The sequence below is a fragment of the Bufo gargarizans genome, chromosome 3 (genome assembly GCF_014858855.1).
Source record: "Bufo gargarizans isolate SCDJY-AF-19 chromosome 3, ASM1485885v1, whole genome shotgun sequence".
NCBI classification, from domain to species: domain Eukaryota; kingdom Metazoa; phylum Chordata; class Amphibia; order Anura; family Bufonidae; genus Bufo; species Bufo gargarizans.
Genome location: NC_058082.1, coordinates 113,363,142 through 113,380,671, shown reverse-complemented (window position 1 = coordinate 113,380,671; position 17,530 = coordinate 113,363,142). Strand labels below are relative to the sequence as shown.

Sequence of the window (17,530 nt, the reverse complement as noted above, 5' to 3'; positions counted from 1 at the left end):
TTCAGACAAAACGCTGGCCGCCAGGCAGGCCAGCACCTCCAAGGCATAAAAGGCTAGCTCTGGCCACGTGGACAATTTAGAGACCCAGAAGTTGAATGGGGCCGAACCATCAGTCAGTACGTGGAGGGGTGTGCACACGTACTGTTCCACCATGTTAGTGAAATGTTGCCTCCTGCTAACACGTTCCGTATCAGGTGGTGGTGCAGTTAGCTGTGGCGTGTTGACAAAACTTTTCCACATCTCTGCCATGCTAACCCTGCCCTCAGAGGAGCTGGCCGTGACACAGCTGCGTTGGCGACCTCTTGCTCCTCCTCTGCCTTCACCTTGTGCTTCCACTTGTTCCCTTGTGACATTTGGGAATGCTCTCAGTAGCGCGTCTACCAATGTGCGCTTGTACTCGCACATCTTCCCAGCACGCTCCAGTGCAGGAAGTAAGGTGGGCACATTGTCTTTGTACCGTGGATCCAGCAGGGTGGCAACCCAGTAGTCCGCACACGTTAAAATGTGGGCAACTCTGCTGTCGTTGCGCAGGCACTGCAGCATGTAGTCGCTCATGTGTGCCAGGCTGCCCAGGGGTAAGGACAAGCTGTCATCTGTGGGAGGCGTATCGTCATCGTCCTGCGTTTCCCCCCAGCCACGCACCAGTGATGGGCCCGAGCTGCGTTGGGTGCCACCCCGCTGTGAACATGCTTCATCCTCATCCTCCTCCACCTCCTCCTCATCCTCGTCCTCCTCGTCCTCCAGTAGTGGGCCCTGGCTGGCCACATTTGTACCTGGCCTCTGCTGTTGCAAAAAACCTCCCTCTGAGTCACTTTGAAGAGACTGGCCTGAAAGTGCTAAAAATGACCCCTCTTCCTCCTCCTCCTCCTGGGCCACATCCTCTTCCATCATCGCCCTAAGTGTTTTCTCAAGGAGACATAGAAGTGGTATTGTAACGCTGATAACGGCATCATCGCCACTGGCCATGTTGGTGGAGTACTCGAAACAGCGCAACAGGGCACACAGGTCTCGCATGGAGGCCCAGTCATTGGTGGTGAAGTGGTGCTGTTCCGCAGTGCGACTGACCCGTGCGTGCTGCAGCTGAAACTCCACTATGGCCTGCTGCTGCTCGCACAGTCTGTCCAGCATGTGCAAGGTGGAGTTCCACCTGGTGGGCACGCCGCATATGAGGTGGTGAGCGGGAAGGCCGAAGTTACGCTTTAGCGCAGACAGGCGAGCAACGGCAGGATGTGAACGCCGGAAGCGCAAACAGACGGCCCGCACTTTATGCAGCAGCTCTGACATGTCGGGGTAGTTGTGAATGAACTTCTGCACCACCAAATTCAGCACATGCGCCAGGCAAGGGATGTGCGTCAAACCGGCTAGTCCCAGAGCTGCAACGAGATTTCGCCCATTATCGCACACCACCAGGCCGGGCTTGAGGCTCACCGGCAGCAACCACTCGTCGGTCTGTTGTTCTATACCCCGCCACAACTCCTGTGCGTGTGGGGCCTGTCCCCCAAACATATGAGTTTCAGAATGGCCTGCTGACGTTTACCCCGGGCTGTGCTGAAGTTGGTGGTGAAGGTGTGTGGCTGACTGGATGAGCAGGTGGAAGCAGAGGAGGAGGAAGCCGAGTAGGAGGAGGAGGCAACAGGAGGCAAAGAATGTTGCCCTGCGATCCTTGGCGGCGGAAGGACGTGCGCCAAACAGCTCTCCGCCTGGGGCCCAGCCGCAACTACATTTAACCAGTGTGCAGTTAGGGAGATATAGCGTCCCTGGCCGTGCTTACTGGTCCACGTATCTGTGGTTAGGTGGACCTTGCCACAGATGGCGTTGCGCAGTGAACACTTGATTTTATCGGATACTTGGTTGTGAAGGGAAGGCACGGCTCTCTTGGAGAAGTAGTGGCGGCTGGGAATAACATACTGTGGGACAGCAAGCGACATGAGCTGTTTGAAGCTGGCTGTGTCCACCAGCCTGAATGACAGCATTTCATAGGCCAGTAGTTTAGAAATGCTGGGATTCAGGGCCAGGGATCGAGGGTGGCTAGGTGGGAATTGACACTTTTTCTCAAATGTTTGTGAGATGGAGAGCTGAATGCTGCCATGTGATATGGTTGAGATGCTTGGTGACGGAGGTGGTGGTGTTGGTGGTACATCCTCTGTTTGCTGGGTGGCAGGTGCCAACGTTCCTCCAGAGGCGGAGGAAGAGGCCGAGGCGGCAGCAGCAGAAGAGGCCGAGGCGGCAGCAGCAGAAGAGGTAGCAGGGGGAGCCTGAGTGACTTCCTTGTTTTTAAGGTGTTTACTCCACTGCAGTTCATGCTTTGTATGCAGGTGCCTGGTCATGCAGGTTGTGCTAAGGTTCAGAACGTTAATGCCTCGCTTCAGGCTCTGATGGCACAGCGTGCAAACCACTCGGGTCTTGTCGTCAGCACATTGTTTGAAGAAGTGCCATGCCAGGGAACTCCTTGAAGCTGCCTTTGGGGTGCTCGGTCCCAGATGGCGGCGGTCAGTAGCAGGCGGAGTCTCTTGGCGGCGGGTGCTCTGCTTTTGCCCACTGCTCCCTCTTTTGCTACGCTGTTGGCTCGGTCTCACCACTGCCTCTTCCTCTGAACTGTGAAAGTCAGTGGCACGACCTTCATTCCATGTGGGGTCTAGGACCTCATCGTCCCCTGCATCGTCTTCCACCCAGTCTTCCTCCCTGACCTCCTGTTCAGTCTGCACACTGCAGAAAGACGCAGCAGTTGGCACCTGTGTTTCGTCATCATCAGAGACGTGCTGAGGTGGTATTCCCATGTCCTCATCATCAGGAAACATAAGTGGTTGTGCGTCAGTGCATTCTATGTCTTCCACCGCTGGGGAAGGGCTAGGTGGATGCCCTTGGGAAACCCTGCCAACAGAGTCTTCAAACAGCATAAGAGACTGCTGCATAACTTGAGGCTCAGACAGTTTCCCTGATATGCATGGGGGTGATGTGACAGACTGATGGGCTTGGTTTTCAGGCGCCATCTGTGCACTTTCTGCAGAAGACTGGGTGGGAGATAATGTGAACGTGCTGGATCCACTGTCGGCCACCCAATTGACTAATGCCTGTACCTGCTCAGGCCTTACCATCCTTAGAACGGCATTGGGCCCCACCAAATATCGCTGTAAATTATGGCAGCTACTGGGACCTGAGGTAGTTGGTTCACTAGGACGTGTGGCTGTGGCAGAACGGCCACATCCTCTCCCAGCACCAGAGGGTCCACTAACACCACCACGACCATGTCCGCGTCCCTTACTAGATGTTTTCTTCATTGTTACCGTCCACCACAATAAGAAAAAAATTATTTGGCCCAATGTATTGAATTCAAATTCAGGCCTTTTTTTACAGACACCTAACACTATCTGGCTATCTATTTAGGTACCGTATTACACTAATACAGGCACAGCAGTAACGACAGATTTAGCTGAATATAAATTGTAGGCCTAGTATTTAGGCCCTGGATGACAGGTATACGTTTACAGACAGATTTAGACTTGGAAATGCACGGCAGCATGTGTGTGAAGTTATTGAGGATGACACTATCAGCACCTTCAATCTAATATACCCTTTTATGGATAGATTTAAAGTTGGCCTGATACAGCAGAAACCACTGATTTAGGGAATTGCTAAGTTGGGAATTGTATTTCAACCCAGAACAAAAACTGTGCTTTGACGGACACTAAATAACTTGACCAGCCACAGCAGTAATGACAGATTTAGCTGAATATAAATTGTAGGCCTAGTATTTAGGCCCTGGATGACAGGTATACGTTTACGGACAGAATTAGACTTGGAAATGCACAGTAGCGTGTGAAGTTATTGAGGATGACCCTATCCGCACCTTCAATCTAATATACCCTTTTATGGATAGATTTAAAGTTGGCCTGATACAGCAGAAACCACTGATTTAGGGAATTGCTAAGTTGGGAATTGTATTTTAACCCAGAACAAAAACTGTGCTTTGACGGACACTAAATAACTTGACCAGCCACAGCAGTAATGACAGATTTAGCTGAATATAAATTGTAGGCCTAGTATTTAGGCCCTAGATGACAGGTATACGTTTACGGACAGAATTAGACTTGGAAATGCACGGTAGCGTGTGAAGTTGTTGAGGATGACCCTATCCGCACCTTCAATCTAATATACTCTTTCATGGATAGATTTAAAGTTGGCCTGATACAGCAGAAACCACTGATTTAGGGAATTGCTAAGTTGGGAATTGTATTTCAACCCAGAACAAAAACTGCTTTGGCGGACACTAAATGAATTGACCAGTCACAGCAGTAACAACAGATTTAGCTGAATATAAATTGTAGGCCTATTATTTAGGCGCTGGATGACAGGTATACGTTTACGGACAGAATTAGACTTGGAAAGGCACGGTAGCATGTGAAGTTATTGAGGATGACCCTATCCGCACCTTCAATCTAATATACCCTTTTATGGATAGATCTAAAGTTGGCCTGATACAGCAGAAACCACTGATTTAGGGAATTGCTAAGTTGGGAATTGTATTTCAACCCAGAATAAAAATATATCCTTTGCCAGACAGCAGACAGTATTACAATTGGCTAGCCACAGCTGAAACACCAGATTTAGGGTACTGCTATTTTGGCAATTGTATTTCACCACTCAATAAAATAGCAAGCACAGCCAAGCCCCTGATGTAGGATATAGTAGGATATAGCAAAAAAAAAAAAAAAAAAAAACACTATTGATGGTTAAATGGACTTGGTGACAGCTTGTGCTGGCGCACCACAAGACACAAAATAGCTGCCGATCACCCCAGAAAAAAGTGACTGAAAAACGGTCTGGGCAGCCTAAAAACAGTGAGCAATTGAATAGCAGAAGATGAATGATTCACAGCTGTAGATCGATCACTTCATTAAGTGTTTTTGCTGAGTAAATCCCTGCCTAATCTCGCCCTAACAGCAGCAGCTGCATCCTCTCCCTACACTGATCAGAGCAGAGTGACGTGCGGCGCTACATGACTCCAGCTTAAATAGAGGCTGGGTCACATACTGCACTGGCCAATCACAGCCATGCCAATAGTAGGCATAGCTGTGATGGCCTCTTGGGGCAAGTAGTATGATGCTTGTTGATTGGCTGCTTTGCAGCCTTTCAAAAAGCGCCAAGAAAGCGCCGAACACCGAACCTGGACTTTTACGAAAATGTTCGGGTTCGGGTCCGTGTCACGGACACCCCAAAATTCGGTACGAACCCGAACTATACAGTTCGGATTCGCTCATCCCTAGTCCTGAGATGAAATAAAGATATTTTAATCCTATCCTGTGAGTGCTGAACAGACTACACTACAGATAACGTGTTTATCCTGGGACCCAGCCCTGTGTTCATGCACCGCACCACTTATGGAGGTGAGCTGAGTCTATCCTACGATCATTTATTAAGACCAGCGTTTTAGACACCAGTATTAATAACCCCTGTACTGGCAGTGGATCTGCTGAAGTTATCTAGAGACGCCTACATAACTTCTGCGCATCCACTGCCGGTCTAAGGCTAGGGCTACATGGCGACATCTTGTCACTGAAAAGTCGCACAACAGTTTTTTATAATAATAGTCAATCGTGTCGCACTGTTACTTGTGACACGCTGAGACTGCGACACGACATTTGCAAAAAATCCATCCAAGTTGGAATTTTTGCAGTCTCAGCATGTCGCAGTTCTACACAATTGACTATGATTATTAAAAAGGTCACGTAACATTGGTGCATCATGAATGTCGTGCGACATATGTCGCAGTGTAATTGTACCCTATATGTTGCGCAACCTATTGTTGCGTGACACATGTCGCTGTGTAGGCCTAGTCTTAAGCTTCCTTGCTGGTGTAGATTTAGAACATTTTCTATGCCTAAAACATGTGTAGAAAATGATAAATGAGACGGGCCTGGCATCCCACCCCTCTTTCTTAGACCTGGCGTGAGCAGGGAACCTTTGCAGATTGCAGATTAAGGAGTAAATTACCTTTGCTCCGCAATCTGTGACAGATATACATTAGTGATGAGCAGCAGGGGCTATATTAGAATTTGTGATATTTCACAAATATTTTGTAGAAAATTCATCATATATTTGCGAATTTGAGATTATTTTATTGAATGCGAAAAATCGGCAATGTAAAAATCGTGTAATGCGAATATGTAACGCCAAATACTGGCGTGGGTCACTTTGGCTACATTTTTCAAGATGGTATAAGTTTCCTGAGACTGGAGAAAATGGTTGGCACGACAGAACATTAGAATAGCTTTATATGTGTCACGAGGGTATCGAGAACCACGCCTGACTCAGTTATACCCGGGGTCAGGAAGTCGCAGCGGTTGGCTGCACGCTCTATTTAAGATAGGGCTGTTTTCCTTATGGTAGCTTTCTGGGTTTGCTTTGCAAACCCTTTTGGCTCACTCAGGGATCCGTAGCTCCTTCTCCTCAGCTGTTCCTTGTCCATCACTCCCAAACCTCCTTATATTCCTCTCTCACACTTCTCTGGTTGCCAGAGATAGAGCTTCCTGCCTGGACATCTATCCTGACCCACTGGAGCTGTGTTGCTGCGTTCTCTGACTGTTGATTCAGAACGCTACCCTCCGGATCCCTGTTGGACCTTTGTGGACAGTTGTTGTCGTCCACCTGGGTGTTTGTGTTTGTCTGTGTTTGTCTGTCCTCTCCCTGGTGTTTCCCTCTTAGTGCAGTGGTGAGGACTAGCGATCCCACCGGCCCGTTCACTATCTAGGGCTCATTTCAGGGAAAGCCAGGGTTTAGGCACGTGATCGCCGCACGGGTGAGGAACCCGTCTAGGGACGTCAGGGCAGTCAGGTGCCAGCCGCAAGGTGAGTTAGGGGTCACCACCTTTCCCTCTCCCTTAGGCAGGGCTTTCCCTGTTTTCCTCCCTGTGCGTGACACCGGTCATTACAATATGCAGATGGAGTCAAGTGCTCTAATATATTTGAGATTGCGCTAATCGGCAGTGATTAGAATATTTTTTCGCACTACGCGCAACTTCACATTTTAGCAGGTCTTACTACAGATTACTGATTGGTGCACTTGACAGTATTGTTGTGAACTTGACATTGCTTCCTTCTCATTGGCCCACAAGCAAAAAGCAGAGAGGAATCATGTGTTCAGATTAAAAAAAATGTTGAATATTCGATATAACGAATAGTGGCGATATTCGCGATAAAAATTCACTATTCGAATATTCATGCTCAACACTAATATACACCAGAAAACTGGCATATATAAGTTAGTAAATGACCCCCATAATGTTTATCTTTACAGGGGTTACCCCATTAAAACAACTTGCATAATGAATGATTGTAGTAGGTGCTCTCCAGCCCTCCTGTAAACTCTGATGCGGCTATCAATGGCAAGCAATACTGTTTACTGGTGAAAGTAGGTTCTGTCTTGGTACTAATGATGGCCGCATCAGATTTGCTGGAGGGCTGGACAGTGCATACTACAATTATACATAATGCAAAGACATACAGGACCAACTCCAGGTGTCATTCCCATCTGATATTCTGGTAGGGAACACTGATCAGTCTTTAAAGGGTTTCTACCACATCGTTTTGACAAATTTAGCTGTCAGACACTAGCAGTTCGCTAGTGTCTGCTCTACCAAACAATGCTATTATAATAGCTTTTTGTGCAGCCGTTTCCATAAAAAACAAACTTTTATTGATATGCTAATGAGCCTCTAGGTGTAGGTGCTATGCGGGCGTCTTTTCAGCACCTAGAGGCTCGGTCTACCTTCACAAAATGCCGCCCAGCGCGTCCCTCCAGCGAATGTCGCAGTGAATGTCTGACCGCTGCCTGCACGGACATCTCGGTCATCGGCGCAGGCACAGTGGAGATGTCTGTGCAGGGAGCGGTCAGACATTCACTGCGCCTGCGCCGATGACTGAGATGTCTGTGCAGGCAGCGGTCAGACATTCACTGCGCCTGCACCGAAGACAGACGCGCACGGCACAGGCGCGAGAATTCGTCCGCTGACTCAGAGGTAGGATCGCATTCCAGAGGAGATGGGCGGGCTGGAGGGACGCGCTGGGCGGCATTTTGTGAAGGTAGACCGAGCCTCTAGGTGCTAAAAAGACGCCCATATAGCACCTATAGGCTCATTAGCATATCAATAAAAGTTTGTTTTTTATGGAAACGGCTGCACAAAAAGCTATTATAATAGCATTGTTTGGTAGAGCAGACACTAGCGGATCGCTAGTGTCTGACAGCTAAATTTGTCAAAACAATGTGGTAGAAACCCTTTAATATATCCATGACATACTAGTGGACCCAGTCGTGCTGCCTTTTCAAACTCAGTTAGTAGACTTGGTTTTCCAGCAAGATAACACCCGTCCACACAATGCCTGTGCTAGACAGCATGCTCTACAGGATAGCGCTACAGGATATCCTGCAACTCTGGCCATCACCAGATCTCTCCCCCACCGAGAATGTCTCTGACTAGGTGGAACAACGGTTCTCCCATGTACAGCAGCCAACAACCACCTTGGCTTAACGACAGGTCCAAGTTGAAAGAGCTTGGAATGACAGCAGGATATCCAGCATCTATATGACCATTGCCATATCAGATCGGCAGTCTGTATAATAACATGGGGCGATGCCACCCAGTATTGATGTGAGCCTGCCTCAACATATACCCTGCTGCAGAACCCAAAATAAAGGTTGTACCACATTTGTTGAGTCATCATTGACCAAGCACCACTAGCAGTTTATACTTTGTCAGTCTCAGTGCAATCACAATAAATTTTCCAGGGATTCTTTTTTCTTTTTCTGCTCATTTCCATGGTTATGACCATCCTGCAATCCATCAGCGGTGGTCGTGCTTTCACACTATAGAAAAAAGTTCCGGCCTCTCTGGTTGGAGTGCACATAAGCTGGTGCTTTTTTCTATAGTGTGCAAGCATGGCCACCGCTGATGGATTGCAGGGTGGTCGTAATCATGGAAATGAGCAGTATATAATGTGATGGAAGAATACATCCAGCCAGCAAAGGAAGCAATATGGATAATCCCAATATATTAGTAAGTGCCTTGTATTAACTTTCTCTACATGAAAAATGTTATTTTCTGAAGTGACACAACCCCTTAAAGGAGCTGGCCACTTTCTGGCTATTGTTTATGTAAAATGTGTAGATAAGATGACTATATGGCACTTACTAAAATAGGCTTTGTTGATATTCTGTGCCATTTGCTATATTTCATAAGTCATGCCCCCATGTTAGGCAACTCTGTACCGGTCACATAAAGGTACTGTCCATAAGATGGAGGCTGATGGAAGGTCATGTAACCAGACATATCACTTAGCCTCCTCCATCCAAACACACTGCGCATGCACTAAACTCCCAACAGTGCAAGTGAATATGGTAGTGTATTAGAATGGAGTAGAATGATTGATTTTCTGGTCACATGACCGTCTATCAGCAGCCATTTTATGGACAAGACCTCTGTGTGGACAGCACAAAAGACTTGGCCAACAAAGGGACATACTGTATGAAATATAGAAAATAGCACAGAATTTAAACAAAGGCTATATTAGTAAGTCATGTAATCATCTTACATACACATTGGTTAGAAGTAACCAAAGTGGCCGACCCCTTTAAAGGATAACTGTCACACTTAGACCCTAATTTCAATTTTCATATATGTAGTTACTAATAACATGATATTCCAGAATCAGTTACTATTAGACTAACTTACCCCATATTTAATAAGATTCAGCCCTTAGCAACCAGTCTACATAAAACTGCAATTTCACTATTCAGTTAAGATGGCTGCCACTGCCCTCACCCTGAGGCTAATCCCGCCTGCCCTCACTAGCCAGTAACAATAGCCCCCCAAAAGTGTCAGTAACCAGAGCCCTCCCCCCTAAAGGGTTAATCTCCTGCAGCACAAAGGGGTCCTCTTACCACATGTTGCTTTCATTTATACACTGAGCAGATGGCAGATCTCCCTTCCCTGCTCTGCGCTGCTTCAACTCTGCATTGTCCCAGTCTGCTGAGTGAGGGAGCGTCTGCCAAGCGCAGGGACAGGGAGAAGCGCACACAGCCCAGGCACTGTTATCAGCTGCTGGGGAGGACCTGGCTCTAATCATTTACTTACAGTCCCTGGCTGTCAGTAATCTGACCTTGCAGGCTGCGTGCTTCTGCGTCCTTCAACAGATAGACGGACCCTGCCTAGCAACCCGATTTTAAGCACAGGTAAAAGTCGGCAGTACAGGGAACAAAAATGTGGAATTAAGGGGTAATTGAGTACACAGTGAAAAGTTTAAATAGGGCCACCAAGGAGATATTAATCACAACAATCCAATACTCCCCCCCCAAAAAAATATGACAGTTATACTTTAAGCCGGATTCACACATGCCATATTTGTTGTGACTCTAAGGGTAAATGCACACGTTCAGGATTTATGTGCGGACAATCCGCACTGATATCTGCAGGTGTTCACAGGGGAAATCCGTGCGGTCAATCCACATCAATTGGTGCGGATTTACATGCGGATTTGGTGTTGATTTTCCGCATGCAGCTTTTACTGTCCCCATTGACGTGAATGGAGAAAATCCGGACAGGAAAAATTAAATAAATTGAGATGCTGTGAATTTTAAAATACGCACCGTAGGTCAAAATCCACATAAAAAATGTGTATTGTGTGCATTAGAATTTCAAATTCCTCACGCAAATCCGCGCAGAAAATCCGCACGCAATCCTGATCGTGTGCATTTAGCCTTAGAAACTGAAAATCTGCAACAAAGAGCACTACACGTGAATAGAGTTTAACAAACCTTGTGAACGTGAAACTTATTTGCAGCAGAGTACAGAGGTACTGCTAATCTGTTTCTTGTTCTATATGTTGCTAATGTCATGGATTTTCACTGTAGATTTCATCCAAAGCGTGAAATCCACAGCTCATTGCAGTCGTAAGTTTCCCCCGAATTCAGATGGGTGTAGATTTGTACGCTAGTTCAGCAGTGTTATATTTATACAATGGTTGGACACAGTGTATTGGAGGCTCAGTGCTGTGTTATAAGGTATGTACAAGCCTTCAAAGTTTTCAGTAAAATCCCAGCATCTTTCTATAGTGTAGTGAATGAACTTAGTATATGCTCAGGAAGAGGTTGTCCAAGTTATATATATTTTTTTTCTTCAATGTCCCCTTCCAACCAAGTGGGATCTGTGAAGGGAGCTATACTTACCTGCTCCCCACTGCTCTCTTTGGGCTCCATTGCTCCTGTGTTGTCTTCACCAGACTTCAAGCCCCACTTGTAAACCCCCTGCATGGATGGGGTCACATGACCCAGCAGTGACGTGCTGCTTGGGGACACGTCACTGCTGAGGCTATGACCCCATCTTTAAAGGAAATTAAAATGTGAGGACCAGAAAACTGTAGAAGGGGCAAAGGGAGTGTAGTGAAGATAGCCCAAGAGCCAAGGAGCCCAAATGGTGCACCGGAGAGCAGGTAATTATGGCTTCCTTTGCAGGTCTTGCTGAGGAAAGGGCATTTAAAAAATATATATATTATGGACAACCGTTTTAAGAAAGTCTGTTAGTACAGTATTAAGTTCTTATCAGAACAGTACAGAACACTAGAAAGTGGTACACACTTTAACTGGGTTTTCTGAAATTTTAATACTGATGACCTGTCCGCTGCATAGTTCATCAGCATCTGATTGGTGGGGGTTAAACACCTGGGACCCTGGCCAATCAGCTGTTCGAGAAGGCACCGGTGCTGTGAGTGCCGTGGTCTTCTCGCAGCTTACCAACCACAGCACCGTACATTGTATAGCAGCTGTACTTGGCATCGCGATCAGCCCCATTCACTTCAATGAGCGTGTTGTCACTAGCCTAGGGAAAGCTGAGAGAAGGCAGCAGTGATCACAGAAACACTGATGCCTTCTCAAACGGGGGTCCTGGGTGTCGGACCCCCCACTGATCAAATACTGATTACCTAACCAGAGGATACGTCATCAGTATTACATTCTCGGAAAACCCTTTTGTATGTATCAAGTTCTAGTGTTCTGTACTGTTCTGATAAGAACGTAATACTGTACTGATAGACTTAAAGGGAACCTGTCATGTGGATATTTGATTATAATCTAAATAATTATATACAATCATTAACTACTAAAAAGTGCCTTAGATGTATTCACTTACTGGTGTGACAGATGGTTACCTCATAATATACACACAACGATGCCGCATGCAAATGAGCTGATTGGAGTCCGGCATGATGTCATTGAGTCCAGCGTATATTTAATTCAGAGCTATAGCCACTCCCCTGCCCACCTGCTGCTGATTCCTATGGAAACAAACTGTCACTCAGCAGCAGGTGGGCGGGGAGAGTCAGGAGCTCATGAATATTCATGACTTATCATTATCAGCTGGAGCTTTTCAATACAAGATGTTGGCAGATTGACTGGGTCAACTAAAGAAAGTGACCCAGCATTTTGCTAAGCGAATCAGTCACTTATTTATGTTGACTTTAGTTAGGACACCATAAAACTGGTGACAGGTTCCCTTTAAAGCGTTGTCCATAATATGCATGTATATACATGTATATATTTTTAAATGCCCTTCCCCCAGGTGTTGAACCCCAACCAATCAGATTCTGATGACCTATCCAGAAGACAGGCCATGAGTATTACAATTTCAGAAAACCCATTTAAAGTGTGTACCACTTTCTAGTGTTCTGTACTGTTCTGATAAGAACTTAATACTGTACTGACAGACTTTCTTAAAGCGGTTGTCCATAATATATATATTTTAAATGCCCTTCCCCCAGCAAGACCTGCAAAGGAAGCCATAATTACCTGCTATCCGCTGCACTGTTTGGGCTCCTTGGCTCTTGGGCTGTCTTCACTAGTCTTCCTTTGACACTTCTACAGTCTTCTGGTCCTTGCATGTAAATTTCCTGCATGGATGGGGTCATGGGCTCAGCAGTGACGTGTCCTCAAGCAGCACCTCACTGCTAGGTCATGTGCCACTTTGGGACAGTCATTGGCTGCAGTGGTGCATGTTTAAATGCCTTAATTTGTACAATTAATCCACATTACGATTTGTGGATCCAATGGTAAAACTTGCAAATTTATTTTGATAGATTATCTATTAATAACATTTAACTTTATAAGGGATATTTGCTCTCATAGTCTCAAATATATAGTCTAACAGAAAAAAATGAAAAGAATGTGCAGTTCTTCAAGTGTAATCTGCTGGCGGCATGTTATAGAGCAGGAGAAGCTGAGCAGATTGACAGATCGATTTGTGGGAAGAGATGCAGTAAAACTTGTAATTTCTACATTTATATCTGTGCTATTTCTGACTTATTTGTTCATGTGGGAGGTGTCATTAGTGATTGACAGCATTCTCTGTGTGTACAGTGAACTAGCAGAGATATAAATATATAAATTACAAGTTTTAATGAATATTTTCCCAAAAAACTATAAATCAATCATCTGCTCAGCTCCTTCTGCTCTATAATGTGCTGCCTGCATATCGCACTACATTTCATGGTGACACCATTGATTAACATTTCTTTATACTTGTGTACTCATTGTTTTATATGCAGATAACTCAAATGGTGCCAGAAGTGTTCTTCACTTTCATTTATCTACTGACAAAGACAAGCAAGAGGAGATACACCAGGCACATATGTGGTTGTATCTGAAAACGACATCCCGCAACAAGATAACCCTATCTGTCAGTTGCAAGTTCATGCCTAAGGGTTGTTCAATAAAAGGCACAACCCAGGCTAAAGCTGTAAGTGGTGGCTGGTATATGGTTCCTTTACAGATGTTCTCTGGAGAAGCTCTCAACGAGGGAACCGAAAATATGTACATAGAACTGATGTGCCTGGACTGTAAGAATCCACTTAAAATGGATAATATTAGCCATGTCCTTCGTCCATTTCTGGCATTAAAAGTTCACAACAAACAGGAGGACACTCGAATTCGGAGACATATCACAGAGTGCACTAATGATGTGCAGATATGTTGCCTAAAGAAATTTTACATTGCTTTTAAAGACATTGGCTGGAATGACTGGATAATTAGCCCAAAGGGGTATTTCATGAACCTATGTGGAGGGAGATGTCCCGTTCACCTGGCCAGAGCACCAGGAATTGCGGCATCAAGTCATACGGCTATCTTTAGCCTCATCAAAGCAAACAACGTATATTCTAATCTCAGTCTGTGTTGTGTTCCAACAAAACGAAGGCCTCTCTCTTTTCTTTACTTTAACATCAACAACACCATTGTCAAGGCCGACATTCCCGATATGATTGTGGATAGCTGCGGTTGTACTTAGCATGTTTTTCATGTGAAGATGTCATTAACCCTTTTTAATTTATTTAAATGTGTATTCAGTCTCTATTTCCTCCTTTTCATGTTCAGTAGCATTAATTACCGATACTAGAAAATAAAGCCATAATTAATAGGCAGGAAAACACGAGTTTAAAAAATCAGGAGATGGAAATTCTTCATGAGGATATGAGCTGACCCATGAGATGAATGTGTCAATGAGATTAGAGGGTTTATTTTGGTAAGATTGGTAACTTGTAACCCACAAAATGCTAAATGTGTAGTTGTGATGTGTAATCTCTGGTTAATAAGCCTGTCTCGTCCAAGAACCCTAAAAACCCCAATGGCCCTAACCTTGGCCAATAACAAAAAAACTCACCTGTCCACAGTCCCACTCTTCCTGCATCATTGCCAGACCCTGCCAGATCAGAAATGGCTTGGTCCAGTGACCGATGTGACCAATCCCTTGTATCAGCGGTCACGTGCTAGAATGGCACATCGCTAGCAGTAATGCACTGTTCTAGCACATGTGCCAGAGATTAGCCGCAGTGGTCACTGGACTGTGCCACTTCTGTATTGGTCTCATGAACTTCTAGCTGGGACCAGAAGCAGTCAGGAACAGGGCAGCCACAGCGAACAGTGGGACTGCAGGCAGGGGAGTTTTTTCTTTTTTTACTGAGCAAAGGTTAAGTCCATTTGGGTTCTCAGCTCCTAGTCTAGACCTCCTCTTTAATAATTCAACTGTCAAGATATATATTTTTTAAAAACAATTTTGCAGATACAATCTTGTTAATCTAATTTTGCATATACTTAATTTACCTACATTAAAGTAAAAAAGTTTGGACATTTTCCAGATGTACCTTTTTATTGCATATTTGTCACATTAAACAGTTTTCAATCTTTTCAGGACTATATCATTTTGTGTTGCTCCAATGTACCTAAGATAAAAAATGAAGAAAGTTCTTAACTGGTCTTAATGAATTATATCCGGCTATTTGGAGGATACAGCTCCTGCGCAGACCACTGTGTCTTCATGTTTACAACATAAAAACAAACCCTAGTAGTCATGTATTAAGCTCTTCCAATTGTTCCCTTCCTGCTAATTTATTGACAGCAGAAGATAAAGGGGTTCGCCGGCCGTTCTCTTCTGTACTGCAAGCCTCTTTACTGTATTGCGCCTGCCCCAGATACTGAAGCGCATGGCACAGCGGGAGACTGTAAGAGAAGTCAGGACGAGGCATGATCAAGTTTACACTGCCTTGTCCTATCAAAGTGCAGAGGGCACAGCAGTTGCAGAGAGAGCTGAGCCTGTAGGAATAACCGCAATGCCCTCACCCCTGTTGCTCCGTGGGGCTCATTTGTATATATTAAAACATAATTTTTTCTCACGGCAAAGAAAAAGGGGATCAGTCAGCACATCCCAAAGCGCAGGGGCACATTGCTATGGCTGAAAACAGCACTGTAAAGCAAAACATGCAATGCAGCAGCTCTCTGCAAACCAAATAAAGTACAAAAATGCATAACAATTGCTAATGCTATACTTATAAATTAGAGATGCTTGGCAAATACATTTTGTACAAAATTATTTGAGCCCGTCTGCCGCACGTCAAGGCTACCCAATACTACTCTTGACGGCTACCATACAATTCAGGGAGTGTAGGTCCTACTCCCACATGCATGCTGCTCCTGATCAGCTCGTCTGCCCCATAGGCTGATTTTAATTAGTGGGAGTATATGGCTTAGCCTTCTCTCCCTCATTCACTGGAAGCCATTTGGCACCAGGAGAGATATAGTGTAGACTCTCATTGCATTCTTTGGTGGCCATTTGGCACCAGGAGAGGTGTGGAGTGAGCTCGGAATGCATGTTGGTACCTGCATTCCTTGGATATAATGGAGGCCATTTTGGCACCATAGATGACAGAAATTAAAGCAGGCCCAGCATGCATGTGGGACCTACACTCCCTAAATTGTATGGTAGCCGTCATGGCACATAACAGGTAGAATTTAGTGTTAGGACCCGTCTTACAGAGATCGCCTTGACTTGTGATGAGCGGGAGGTGCCATATTCGATTTCGCGATATTTTGCGATATTTCGCAATATTTCGCGAATATTCGATTGAATATTCGGCTTATATTCGTCTAAATCGAATATTCGTCATTATTCTATTTATCGCAAATAATATACGATTTAATTATTCGCGTACTGCGATTTTTCTTTTGACAGTATAAGGCAACGTTCCTATGACTATGGCTAGGCTAATATGTGTATTTTACGAATATTCCATATATAGCTATAACTTCGTCTTTTAGAATATTACGAATATTACGAAGTTAGAGCAATATTACGAATATTCGTAAAATACACATATAGGCCCAGATTCAAGAAGCGGGAACAAGTGTGATTTGCGCCGCGCAAGTACTGATTTGCTCCTATGCAAATTTGCGGCTGATTCTGTAAACCAGTTAAGCCTGAAAAGCGGCCATTTTCCCGCGCACGCAGCCTAGCTGTTCCTGCGCAATTTTCGTGCAATTTTGCACGGGGTGTAAGTTGCGCCTTCATGGAATTCCCTCAGCGAATATGCAAATTAGGTACTGCCGATGATTCAGAAACATGCGCGTGTGATGCGCATCTTGCGCTGGAAGCGTGCAAGCTTTTTTCCCTGGGCAAACTTGCTCCTGTTAAAAGCAGGGGCAAGTTAGCAAAAGATGGCCAAATGTCTCATATCATTTAATTTCTTCTGGATGTCATCCCAGGTACGCACTTCATTACCCAGGGCATTGATGTCCAGGGCAATGGCTTCATATATAGCCCTCCTTTGGGCAATGGTGGTGTTTGCCCGCTGGGCACCATATAGGACTTCCTTATGCTGCTGGAGTGCAGCAATCAGGATGTCCATCTCTGCAGCCACAAAGTTGGCCTTCCTTATTTTGGTCCCTTTGGGAGGTGCCATGTCTTGCAAAAGGGCTGAATTTCCTTGCTCAGGGGGGGGTAGGAAAAAGCAGGATGAAATTCAGCAAAGAACCTGCGCAAGTCTGCTCCTATTTATTTGCTCAGTGCAAGCAGCTGAGCAGGATTTGCCCTGAAATTATGCTAGCAAACCTCTGCTGAGCCGAAAATTCCTCATTTACATAGGGGCACACCCACTTTGACTTGCACGGCCTTGCGCCCTCAGCTTTGCCTTAAACAGGAGCAAATTAAATGAACAAACGATTC

The 17,530-nt window shown here is 45.4% G+C and overlaps 1 protein-coding gene across 2 annotated transcripts in view; it reads left to right on the top strand.

The window, feature by feature from the left end:
- LOC122932667 (inhibin beta C chain-like) overlaps positions 1–15,218 on the top strand; it is a 39,242-nt gene extending 24,024 nt beyond the window's left edge. For both annotated transcript variants that reach the window (XM_044287211.1, XM_044287212.1), the window contains exon 3: positions 13,587–15,218. In XM_044287211.1, the coding sequence (XP_044143146.1) occupies positions 13,587–14,323 (737 nt within the window). In that variant the 3' untranslated portion in view covers positions 14,324–15,218. The remainder of the gene's footprint in view (positions 1–13,586) is intronic.
- The last annotated feature ends 2,312 nt before the right edge of the window (positions 15,219–17,530 follow it).